Genomic DNA, 13,569 nt, shown 5'->3' on the forward strand with positions numbered 1-13,569 from the left:
ATAATATATAATATATAATATATAATATATAATATCCATGTGTTGTGGTTGTTGTTGTTATGTGCCGTTGAGTCATCTGCGATTCATAGTGACCCTATGTACAATGGCCCTAAACCCTGCTCTGTCCTGTACCAATCTCACTGTCTCCAAAACACCAACCCCCATTACCCCAGTCACTGAATCAATCCATCTCATCAAGGGTCTTCCTCTCTTGTGCTGTCCCTCCACCCTCCCAAGCATGACGTCCCTCTCCAAGGACTGGTCCCTCCTTGCAACATGTCCAAGATATGTCAGACGAAGCTTCAGAATACTTGCCTCCAAGGAGCAGCCTGGTTTTACCCTCTCTAGAATGAATCTGTTTTGCTAGCAGTCCATGGTATATTCAACACTCTTCTCCAGCACCACAGCTCAAAAGGCATCAGTTCTCTTTCTGTCATACCTTGTCACTGTCCCGTTTTTGATGCATAGCTCGCAGTTGCAAAGACTATGGCCTGGATCAGGTGCAACTTAGTCTCCAGCCTGACATCATTGCTCTTCAGTATTCTGGAGAAGTCCCTGACAGCTTACTTTCTTTCCCAAAGCAATTTGTCTCTTGAATTCCTGGCTGCTGGTACCAAGAGTGTTGACTGTGGAACCAAGCAACCTAAAACTGTTAACAATCTTGATCTCTTCACTATCCATAATGATGCTGTTAGTTGGCCCAGTTGTGAGAATCTGTTTTCTTGATGTTGAGCTTCAATCCATATTGAAGGCTGTTATATATACACACACACATACATGCACATATACATACATACACACACATATGTTGTTGTTCATGATTGCTGTCGAGTTGAGCGTGACTCCTAGTGACCTGAAGCCTTTCTATAACTTGTCTTTTCTCAAAATTCATAGTTTCCAGATGCTTGTTGTTTAGGAAATGGATGCTATTCCTGCTTCCAAATGAAAATACTTTTAGAGAAGCTAAATGTTAAGAAATATTTCCAGGGATTTTGAACTGTTTTAATAGTAACAACATTACGGATACTTTTTAAAAAAGTGTTATCAGTGAGGACTGTTAAACTATTATCATTTGAATTTTAAACAGAACATTATGTAGTGGTTTAATGAAAAGAGTTAAGGAGAAAAGAAACATGAATCACATAATATTATTTGGGGGTTTTTTTAGGATCTAGTATATAGCAAGCGACCATATAATGTTTCACTGGGACAAATTTATAGCAATCAAAAGGTTAGAAAATTAAGAAAAGGACATACGAAATATCAAGACATAAACAAAGATATCAAGGCAAAGGGGAGAGAAAAGAGAGGAAGATAGAAATTAATGTTCCAGAAGAGTAACAATTGTTAACGACTCAACAAAAATACATCTCACCACACTTGGCCAAACGTTACAGGTGCTTTATTTGCCGGTATGTTAAGAATCACTGAGAACTCCACTTCATCGACTGCTTGTAGCTCAATGCCGTCTTGAGATTCCTTCACATGGAAAAAGAGCTTCTTGCTCTCTCCTATTTCATAGTTAACGAAGCCAAACTGAACTTTGACATATACATACATGTATATGCATATGTGTGTGTATGTCCCACCCAGCATTGTTAATAACAGTTTTATTTATATTATATCCAAACTGCAAACTATCAGTAAAAGAATTGTTAAACTGTGGGCTTGCTCATGTCATAAAATACTCCGCAATGAAATGACATCAGCTATCGATAGACATAACAAAAAAGATTGATCTAGTTTCTTATTTCATAGTGATATGGGTGAAAATTTACAGATTTTTGATACATATTTTGTTTTATAATTTTTTTAAATTTTATTGTATTAATTTTACGTGTACCGTCAAATCAGATCTGACTGGTACAGGAGGAGGTTGTCCCCTCCTTCTCCAGCAGAGCATCTGGTGGATTTGAACCACGTACTTCTGGGATTGCAGTGCAGCGTCTTGCCACTAGGCCACCAGAGCTCCCTTGTTTTATAATATTAATTACAGTACGCACAGCCTCCTTTCCATCCTGTGATTTTCATTTTCACAATCCTTCTCTCCTACCCCTCCTGCTTTCTATTATTTTCTCCTTGAGTCAATGCTACCCTTTTCCTCTTGTAGGATTGATTGTTTTAAGGACTTCATGCCCCCGGTATTACTGTTAATTTTGGGGGCCTCTCTCATATTTGGCTAATAGTTCAGCCATGAGGTGAGCTTTGTACCAGGTTTAGAAGTTTAGGGGCTAAATAAAGGAATCTTGAAAGCATGTTGCATGTACACACACACACACACACACACACATACACACACACTCTCTCTCTCTCAACATAAAACTAGACATATTGATATGACACATAAAGACAAACAGAACTTACCTATAGTGATAGAAATCACAAGAGGAACCTTATAAGGAGAGTAAGGAGTGACTGGAAAAGGAGAGAGAAGCTTTATGGGAAGCAGCTACTGTTCTCTCTTATCTGGGTTCAGGTAATGCACGGTACCCGTCTTTATACAAAACAATCTGTGTGTGTCTCCGTATGTAATGTTTACCTCAGTAAACAATTGAAAAAGTAAAAATAATCCATGTGATTCTTTCAGTTCTGTAAACATATGTTACATGCCTGCTGTGACCTGTGGGTGTGAATACACAGCTGTTAGGCCACAGACTGCTATCTAAAGGAACATACTGGCTCTGTTTTTTTGGAAAAAAAAAGGCAGATGCTGGATCCATATTTTTTTCCAAACTGGAATTATTTTCAGATGGATGGAAGAGACCCCCCCCCCGAAAAAAATTTTAAAAGCCAGAAAAGTACTGGGGAACAACAGGGTACATGGTACATTAGGAAAATAAAAACAATAGGAAAGAGTTACCTAAGCATGATAAAAAATCCAGAGGCCATAAGAGAAAGAGAAACATGTCCTTTGGGGAAAGATAGCATCAGTATCTTCAAAAATATCTTCAAAGGCTCTTCATCTCGCCACCTGTGTGGTGCCTGGATCCCCATGACAGGCTCTCTGCCAGGTGCTCGTCAGCCTGCCGTTAGTGACAGTCCTGACAGTGCGGAGCAAGCCTGAGAAATAAGCGAAGAGTTAGTCCAAAGCCACATCAGCAGCAGCAGTAAGACAGGGATACGTCCGAGTTCCGAGGGGAGCATTACTTCTGCTTTTCTGGAACTGTGAACATATGACTCAGGCTTTTGGGTAATTCTAAAGTTAAAAGAAAATCTCTGCTTAGTGTGACTTTCTGATAAGTGATCAAAATTTGTCTACCTATATTCCAACATTACACTGACTGCATGGTTTTGCACACATGCAAAAATAACAGTTACTGTTGTGATTTGGAAAAGAGTCTTTGGACAATGTCTGCAATTACTTTTCATTAAGCCATATTTAAGTAAACTGCCTATTATTTTCAGGTAACTTCTTCAACTCTGAGATGCTCCTGCATTCTGTTGGCTTAATGTTTTACTATCTGAAAGAATTTAGCATCTCTCTCTCCCAGTTGATTAATTAAAGTATTACATTATTGGTAGTACTTGTGTCTGGAAGCCTGTAATTTGTGGTTTATAAGTGAGTCCTAACTTCAAGCAGGACCCAGGGGTTGAGGTCACTTGGTACCAGCAGTCAGGAGACGTATTGCACTGGAAAACTCTGCAGTCAGAGACCTCTCCAACTTGTTGACGAACAGTGATGTCAGTTGGAGGAGTAAGGCACACTTGACTCAGGCCATGGGCTTTCTAATCACTTGCTATGCTCCTGAGAGCAGGACAATGAAGAAAGATAACAGAAGAAGAATTGATGTCTTTGAACCGTGGTGTAAGAGATTACTGAATATACCATGAATTACCAAAAGAACAAACAGATATGTCTTAGGAAAATGGAGCCAGAGTGCTCCTTGGAGGCAAGGATGATAAAACTTCACATCATATATTGTGCGTGTTGATAGGAGAGGCTGTTCGTTGGTGAGGGATGTCATGCTTGGAAAGATGGAGGGATAGCAAAGGAGAAGAAGACTCTGAGTCAGGTGAATTGACACAGAGACTGCAACAATGGGCTCCAGTGTGTCCGATGATGAAGATGGTGAAGGATAGGAAAGGTTCAGATCTGTTGTTCATAGGGTTACTATGGGTTGTACTTGATTCAGTGGCACCTAAAAACAACAGCAGCTTCACAAGCCACCAGCCCTGTGGTCTTCTTTTTTGTGGTTTTCTTAGCATTAATGTTCTGGAATCTTACATTTGTAAGTCAATGACATTTTTTCTTGATTTTAACAGTGGTTCTTAAGGCATTTGTCAGGAGTTAAGACAAAAGAAATTCTGTCCTCTGACCAGTAAATTTGTGACTACAGAGCCTGTGCTTTATATCCCTTTATAAATCCTGCAAGCATCTAACTTTGTAAAGGAACTTTCCTATGTTTATTTATATTAAACTTCAGTAAACTTAGCTTACCTGTCTATATAAAGCAGGCCTCGAGACATAAACATAACTATTCTTTAATCCTTGTGCTAAGAAATCAGAATGAAGTTTGAAATGAGATGTCTGTTAAGCCACAGAAAAGCAAGCACATGATATTAGATCATGTCCTTAGAGAATTTATAGTGTAATCAGAAAAGTGCCAACAGATAGTTACTTCTATATAATTTAAGTTCTAAATTTTTGATTAGAGGTCAGAAGTAGAGTTACGAGGAGACACTAAAATGAAGGCATCTGAGAAAATGTCACAGAGGTGGTTAGGTGTGTGCTGAATGGATTTGGAGGATGTGGAAAGCGGTCCCTATGCTCTGGGAGCCAGGTTCATGCCCAAACTAGCCTTCCTGATAAGTGATGGCCTTAGTAAAAGCAGGACTTGTTCCTGAGAATTAACATAAAGGAAGGTGCCTAGAATATCTACTATTTGTACGTGCCCCACTTCTCCTTTTCTAGCCTTTTAACATTATCATCAATAGTTGCTATTGCGAATGTGTATACATCAGTTATATCCTCCTATTAATTCCTGCTCTTTCTACAGATTTTTTTAACCTTTTTAGTAATTTCTTTGAATCGAAATTGTTCAAATTTGTTCAAATTAAAATTGTCCAAATTGTACAGGTCTCACTTTAAAAAAATTTTTAGTTATAATTCAAGTGAAAGTTTACAAAGCATATTGGTTTTTCAGTCAATCATTGAGCATTTTGTTTTATTTACAACAGTGATTGCGATACCCACAGTGTCTGATCATCCATGTTCTCTTCTACATTGCCTTTCCCTTCACCCACCTTAGGAAGTATCAATATTATTCTCCCTCCCTCCCTGGCAGTCCTACTAGAATGATTCTGTCTGTGGGTCAACGGTTCTTTTGCTTTTTGTACAGTATTTGCCCTTTTGTTACTGACATGTAACTCAAAAAAATATCTTCTGTATTCATCCATATTATGCAGTGTTTAATAATTATTCTTTGCTTTTCAATGAGGCACAGTACTCTATTAGATGAATGTAACATAGTTTCTTTAACTGTGCCTTCACTGATAATGGTGCTGTAAAAACATAGGTATGTTTATAAGCATTTATGTCACAGCTTTTGTTTTTTCAGGATATTTAGCTCATTATGATTGCTAGATTAAATGGTATTTCTGTTTTCCACTTTTTTAAAGGAAGCTCTAAACTGCTTTCCATAGTGGCAGCACCACTTTATACTCCCACCAGGAATATGTTTTTGTGTACCGTTGAGTCAGAACCAATACATAGCTGACCCTCTGGCAGGTTTTCCGAGGCATTTATCACAGGGGAGAGATGGCCCATTCTTCTCCCACAGAGCAGCTGGTGGATTTGAACTGTGCTTTTGGACTGCAGCACAGTTTCTTACCATTACGCCAGGGTTCCATTTCTTTATACCCTTACTAGCATTTATTGTTTACTGTCTTATTGAACTTCGGCTTTTGTGGCTGAGGTACGATGATGTCTCATTGTTTTGATTTACATCTCTAACAGCTAATGGGGAACTCTGGTGGCCTTGTTGTTGTTGTTATGTGCCATTGAGCGACCCTTTGTACACTAGATATGAAACTTGCCCTGTCCTGAGCCAGTCTCATCTCCTACAGACCTAATCCCACTTCTCCAGTCACTGAGTCAATCCATCTCATCCTGGGTCTTCCTCTCCTGCACTGCCCCTCCATCCTTCCAAGCATGATGTCCTTTCCCCTACTGGGTAGGTAATTGCCGCCAGTCCAAAGGCAGGTGATTTGAATCTACCAGCTGTTCCATCAGAGAAATAATACAATCTCCTCCTGTGCAATTTACAGCCTCTGAAAGCTCCCTGGAGTGTCAACTATGACTCAGTTCTCACTCAAAAGCAGTGACTGGAGAATAGCTAGTGATCTTGAGCATTTCTTCATGTATTTGTGGGCCTTCTAAATGTCTTTGGTGGGGAGTCTCTCATATACTCTGCTCATTTTGTAATTGGGTTTGCAGTGCTTCTTAAGCTACCTGTGCGGAAGACTAGTTTTAGTTTGTTTTGCTTTGGTTTCTGAACATCACTGACCAAAACCTTTTGATGAAATTCAGTAAAATTTTCATGACAGTTGAAAGTTGCTGTAAATGTTCCAGTACTTCCTTGCATTTTCTGTGTGCTCTGTCATGTGTGTATTGTACTTTGTGTATCACTTCTTTAAAACATTAACACGTACTGCCTCAATGAAAGTTACTCTCTTTGTGCCCTGTGTTTTTTAAACAGATATGCATCTTCTATTGATGATATTTTGGAAGATGAAGAACATTATGCAGATCAGTTGAAAGAGTATCTTTTCTATGCAGAAGCCCTGCGGTGAGTATAATACAAGTTCCAAATCCAGCTCTGTGTCTGATCACCACTCTCTTCATAATGCTTCTGTGAAGTACAAACAATAAGATTTCTTTCTTTTTAATAAATCTATTCACTAAGTTATATAATGAGATCTCATTATGCTCCTCCTGTATATTGCATTATGCTAGGCATAGAAACTTAAGGTGTTCTTTGAAACATTACATTGATAAGACCTTCCAGTCTTAGACATCATGTCTATCTTTTATTTTCCTTATACTTTTATTCACTTTGAAGGCTAAACAAAATGCAGATTGAGTTTGTATAGTCATGCCAGGATTTTATATTACCATTTCTGTTTGATCAAGAAAAAGTTACTATTTTTTTTTTCTCTCCTCTTTTAAAATGTGAATAATTTTCTAGGAATTCACAACTTTTGGCCCTAACAATTTTAGTTTAATCAGTTTTCCTATCAATCTGAAAAGTGGTAAAAAAAAATTCTGTTAGCAAGCCGGAAGGAACGGTATTTCTTTAGCTGTTTAGTAACTGGTGTGAAAACATCTGCGTACATTATTTGTTGCTCCTTCTTGAACTTTTTAGTAGCAAGACACCTCAGCAAGATATTTTCAAATCATTGCGTAAAAGATGGTTCCCAGTTTTGAGAATACAGCATTAGTTCTTGGGTTGTAATGTGTGTGGTAATGTTATATTTCTTTCCAATATGTTGCAAATATGTAGAAAACCACCTTTTTATTTTAAATGTAAAATGAATGTTCTCCCCACTCTATTTGGGGGGGGTGGGTGGGTATGTCTTTTTTTAATTTAAAGAGAAGCCAAAAATTAAATAGCACACTTTCCGTTTTCCCCAGGGCCGTGTGTAGGAAACATGAACTTATGCAGTATGATTTGGAGATGGCTGCTCAGGACTTAGCGTCTAAGAAGCAGCAATGTGAGGAATTGGCAACAGGGGTAAGTCTTTTTCCATTTAGCTCATCCAGTCTTTCGTATTATTATAGCAGACCGTATGTGGAATGAAATGCAGTTGTAACACTTAGCATGCCAGTAGCGTTTACAAGGAAGTGATTTGTGGGTGGCATTATACGTCTTTGGGTTGCGATCTTGATGTAAAAAGATGTCAGCTTTTAAAACCTGGTACTTTGCCTTCAGTCCCCTGGGTATGAAAATCGGAGTTACAGGACAACTCCAGCTTGCCCTTTTAACATGTCAGTTTTCCCTCACTGTAAGAGGATTGAACTGACTTCTGCCTTCAATAAATTCTTCTCACCATCACCTTACTTGCTGCACTTGAAGCTTTTAAATCATTGGGATGGGGCTGGTGGGGACAAAACGGCTTCAGACTTTTTCTTGCACGAAAAACCGAATGCCACCCACTGCCATTGAGTCAGTTGTGTCTCATAAAGTGGGCGCCTGTTCCAGCTTACCTACAAAGTCCACCTACAGACACAGTTGGGAACTGACCTTATTTGTAATGTGGGCACTGCCTGTATAGTAATGTAAGAAGTTTTGCTGGCGTTACTCTGTGTAATGAATGCTGTGTAATTTCTGATTACGTTCAAGTGGGAAAAAAACCCAAAACAACAAACAAAACACTCCACATTATTCTTTGGAATTCAAATGATAAGCCTTGTCTGGTCTAATTTGCAAGGAATTTTGTACATTCTGTTTCTTTGAAGAGCTTTTCCAGTTAGATCTCCTAGGAAGGTGCTTTTTTGGTACTTTATTCTTTAATGCTCACCATGAGTACTTGTGAAGAAAATGCCACGTCTTAACATATGAGACTTAGATCTTTTTATGACCAGCTTTGTATTATCCAGCTTTCCCACTGGAATAAATCCATTTTCCTGGTGAGAGCATACATCTGGAAGTAATGAAGCAGAGACAATGCTACCATGTATTTATCTGTCACTCCATACTTTACAAGTGCTGTAGGGGTCTCATGGGACAACCCAGTCCATTGACAAAACACAGGTCACCACAAGAGCAGTGGCCATCTAAAGATGCAGTAGTTTATCTGTACTCACGGGGAACAAAAGAGAAAAAAGGAGACCGAAAGCTAAAAGGAGACCAGTTCATTAGAAGAAGAGCCCACACTAACTGTGGGCCTCATTTAGCTTGAAATTGGAAGAACTGAGTGGTGCCTAACTATTCTACCAACCATCTTGACTGGAGACACAGGAGAAGGGCCTGGATAGACTAAGAGAGAAATACTGGATGAAACTAGAGTTGCTAGTGAATTGATACTTGATGAACCAGTTATTGTTGTTATTATGTACTGTAAAGTCAGGGCCACCCACAGCTGACCCTCTGGCAGGTTTTCTGAGGCTGTTAATCACATGGAAGGAGATTGCCCAACCTTTTCCAGCAGAGCAGCTGGTAGCCTTGAACCAGGTGACTTCAGGATTGCAGTGCAGCTTCTTGCCTCTAGGCCACCAGAGCTCCTTAGAGAATTCCTTTTAAAACATTTTGGGGCAGAAGTAAAATATTATTTAAATCTTGAGGGGTACTGAAATTCTGTTCTGGGTGATAAATTTTTTTTTTTTTTTTAGAAATGGACAGTTGTGATAGTTGCATAGCATAGTGAATAAATGTGATTGAATATTGAATTCCACACGTAAAAGCTTTGAAATGGCAAATGTTTTGTTATGTTTCACCACATTTTTTTTCGAGTGCTGTAGTTTATAAAGTGCTTTTTGCACCACCTACCCACTTGGCTATATCTATGAAAAGTCATAGTTTTATATTGGAAAAGGCCTTTGACTATGAAACATGTATAAACTAGCTGCTGATTTATTTAAAACTTGGAAAACTCCAAGGCCCTATTCCAGGATCTGGTTGTCTACACCGACACTTTTAAAGAAAAAGTGGTGTTTCCTTCAGTAAGCTCAAGAGAGTAGAGAAGTGTGCAAGCAATGCCAGGGAGGGGTAGAATTGTGCTTTAGTAATAGATGCCCAAGTTTCAGTAATTTAAAATTTTAAATATGCTGCTTTTTTAGTTTTGGTTTATTTCCATGGGTGCATGTTGTATTTTAGGTATTTTCATGTCATGATATGATCAAATAAATATGACACCAATATTAAGTCACAAATTACTTTCCCCAGTACTTTACCTGAAATTTTTTTTCTATTATATTTTCATTTCCCCCACTTTTGACTATTCCATGTTATTTCAGTATTAGGAATTCCTTGGTTGTAAGGCATTTGGTATATAAGTCTGGAGTTGAAGGAACCCTGATGTTACAGTGGCATAGGTGTTAGACTTCTAACAGAATGGTTATGGATTCAGATCCATGGGAGAAGAATGAGACAGTCTGCTTCCAGAAATATAGTGAGCCCTCAAAGCCTGTGCTGCTGCTGTCTCTGTCCTCTAGGACCACCATGGGTTGGAATCAATGATGGTGGCAAAGGCGGTCTCCAGTAGGAGAATGTCACATGTTTTCTATTTTCTTTCAGACTGTGAGAACATTCTCTTTGAAGGGAATGACTACCAAGCTTTTTGGTCAGGAAACTCCAGAGCAGAGAGAAGCCAGAATAAAGATGCTCGAAGAACAAATAAGTGAAGGGGAACAACAACTGAAGTCCAAAAATCTGGAAGGCAGGTAAATATACTGAGATATTTAACAAAGCTGGACTTGCAAATCACTTGATGGGTGGTTCTTTATACTAATCCTGAGCTTCATTGTCCCCCCCTTGGATATAATCTGTTCTAAAATTCAGTGACTAAATTTCTAAGAAGTTTGAATTACAAAGATCATGTTCTAGAAATATTGTTTTAGTTTATAAGAGTTTACATTTCATAATAACATCATTTTCCTGTATTTTTCATGACTTCTATCCATTGCATATTCCCTCTGCCCTGTTTTCTTCCTCATTAAACAAAGCCTAATCCTTCTTCAGGGCCCAGCTCTTGAAACCTCATCCTCTCAGGCTCCCAGTGTACTTGACTCATTGAGTGGTTGCTTGTTCTTTGTAACTATATCCCTGACTAAATATTATGAATGTTTCATGTCTTTCTCCCTTTTCTTTTTTATTCCATTGCCTTGCAGATTTTATTCTCAAAAAATGAAAATAAAAAATCAGATTCCCAAAGATCTGCAGTCACTTCTTGTTTTCCTTGTTGTTGTCATCTGACAGTAGACAAACAGTGTATATTTGAGGTGGCTTTATTAACTTTTAGGACCATTAGCATACAGTAAAGTGATTTTCACAAATAGGAGTAAAAAAAAATACTCATCAAAATTTATAAAACTCTAGTTTAAAACAGAGGGCTTCTTAGAGGCAAGAATGGTGAAGCTTCGACTCACATATTTTTAGGGACATCATGAAAAGTGAAGGCTCAGTGAAAAAGAGGAAGAACCTCAACCAAACAGACTGACACAGTGAATGTAGTAATGGGCTCACATGTGTCAGAGGTGATGAAGATGGCACAGGACAGGACAGGGTTCAGATCTGTTACTCATAGGGACTCTGAGTTGTACTTGATTCAGCGGCACCTAACAACAACAACAGCAGCAGTTTAAAAAAGATACATTATGAATAAGTGTTATTCATAATCCATCCTGTCAAAAAGATATGTCTTCCCCTGACTCCAGGGAGGCACTTCATGCAGGTAAGCTGGTTCAAGGAGCCATCGACATCTGTTTTATAGAATAGTCTAAGTGTGGACTCCTTGTGTTAGAAATGTAAGTTACTAAAGTGTAGAAGACTGTATTACTGTCTTTCTGCCTTTTTTTGTGCTCTGTAATTTTTAGGAAAAGAAAAAAGGACTGTCTTATATAAGTAGCTTTTCTTTGTATGAGGACAATTGAAAACCAACTCAAACGAGAAATGGTTATTTGAATTTATAATACACAGCTTACTTAAATAGGAAAAATAATGATGGTACCTTTTATTTCAGAGAGTTTATAAAAAATGCTTGGGCTGATATTGAACGCTTCAAAGAACAAAAGAACCATGATTTGAAGGAGGCCCTCATCAGTTATGCAGTCATGCAGATCAGTATGTGCAAAAAGGTGAGCCTGATAAGGGTGTATTCAGAAGTGCTGATAAATTTAAGATTACCTTCTCTAGAGGACCAAAGAATTCATCTTTTTAAAAAAAATTTTTTTATTAAATTTTATTTATTTTAATGAACATTTACAGAGATTTTGGAGTTCCATTCATTCATTTTTGCACTATTTTCTCTACCCTCTCCCAGTTTGTTCCTCTTTTTTTTCCCCCTCTTGAAAGTCTCTTTTAATTGTCTGATTGCCACAGTGCTTGACAAAGCCAGTTCTGATTAATCTTCTTTGTCAGTGTATCCTTTGCCATTCCCTATCACTCCTCCCTGAGAGAGACTTCACCCTGATTCATAAGGAAAAGGGGACGGCACATTCTCTTAGCTATTTCCTACTGAAAAGGGACGCTGTAGGTTTCAGGGTGAAGATCTTCTCTCACTACTCTAAAGGGCCCCTTTGGCAATAGGAAACACGTAGACTATTGTGGAGATTGATTTTGGAATTTAGATGCAATGTTATCAGTTGTGCTTAGTTGTACAGGTTCATATCCTTGAAGATGTATCATGGAACTATTGCAGCCTAGAAGACACAAATTTAACTAACAAAAGTACATGAGTTAAAACTTAAAAAGCAATAATATTCTAAGTAGAGGTTCTAATAGTGGCACAAATCAAGTTACAGAGGGAAGGTAGTTCTTACAAGAAAAGGCTTATTGACTAGCATTTTGTCTATTATAGTATAAAGGTTAGGAACCACAAGATGTAGAGGCTCAACTATGTCACTTATTGTTCTTAAGTCCTGGATCAAATTCCATCTACCACTGGGTTGTTTTATGGGTCCGAAGCCCGTATGCAAGGCAGAGGTGAAGTAAGGAACTGCTTATGAGGTTTCCCATCAATTCCAACAACTAAGAAATAGTGAGAAGAGTTGGGACCTCAGAAGGCTTTTAGGACCAAATATTAGGCTCTTGTGTCCAGAAGAAAACTAATATACTTACCAGTAATGTTAATGCTCACCCACGGCTCTTCTGGGAGGATCTAAATTGTTGAAGCAGAATTTATCCTTTTTAAAGCCCATTTTTCATTCCTTCCTTAGGTCACTAATTTCTCTACTTAATTTTGAAAGAACTGTTAGAACTTAAATACCAATTACTGAGTCTCCAGTCTTCTAATGTTCCTAGTTTGCACGCCTTATTGATAACTCTTGTATTGAAAAACATTACCATGATGACATAATAACTATTCTCCTAGGGAGTCCCGGTAGTGTAGTCTGTAGAGCGTTGCAGCACTAACCCTAAGGCCGCACCTCTCAATGCGAGTCCCTCAGGGACAGACTCCTCCTGTGTGATTCACAGGCTTAAAAACCCTGCGAGTTGGCTCCAGCGAGACAGCCGTAAGAGGATATTCCTGGAGAAGGGAATGAAATGGCATTCCTAGTAGTGACACTCTGGACCCTGTGATTATCTGGTTCAAACGTCCAGTGCTAGTCAATTGCAGCTTACTAATACCACACTTTTTATGTTTTCTGTTTCATTTTTGACAGCTTCTAATTTTCTTAGATCCAGACTTTGTACATTCTACACTCTGATTATTAGTGGATGTTTGTAAGTGTCTCTGCTCTTTTTGAATGTGTCAGATCATCAAATGAAAGCTCTATTCCATTCACATCATGAAAGTAGATTCTCTTTAAAGGGGTAGCTCTTCGCCAGTCATCTGTCATTAGCTTTCCAACCACAGGGCTTCGTTTTCTGCCACTCTACCAATAATGTTCCGTGGGGTTTTCCAAGTCTC

At 38.5% G+C, this 13,569-nt stretch overlaps 1 protein-coding gene across 1 annotated transcript in view; it reads left to right on the forward strand.

Annotated features, from left to right (window-relative positions):
• The window catches only part of SNX4 (sorting nexin 4), a 93,240-nt gene extending 79,874 nt beyond the window's left edge, over window positions 1–13,366 (forward strand). Inside the window, exons 10-14 of the mRNA XM_006884299.1 lie at window positions 6,699–6,788; window positions 7,634–7,733; window positions 10,236–10,381; window positions 11,680–11,794; window positions 13,322–13,366. Coding sequence (XP_006884361.1) covers window positions 6,699–6,788; window positions 7,634–7,733; window positions 10,236–10,381; window positions 11,680–11,794; window positions 13,322–13,366 — 496 coding nt within the window. The remainder of the gene's footprint in view (window positions 1–6,698; window positions 6,789–7,633; window positions 7,734–10,235; window positions 10,382–11,679; window positions 11,795–13,321) is intronic.
• Window positions 13,367–13,569: the final 203 nt, after the last annotated feature.

Source organism: Elephantulus edwardii, unplaced genomic scaffold (genome assembly GCF_000299155.1).
Source record: "Elephantulus edwardii isolate Elephantulus edwardi_28Jun2011 unplaced genomic scaffold, EleEdw1.0 scaffold00032, whole genome shotgun sequence".
Taxonomy (NCBI): domain Eukaryota; kingdom Metazoa; phylum Chordata; class Mammalia; order Macroscelidea; family Macroscelididae; genus Elephantulus; species Elephantulus edwardii.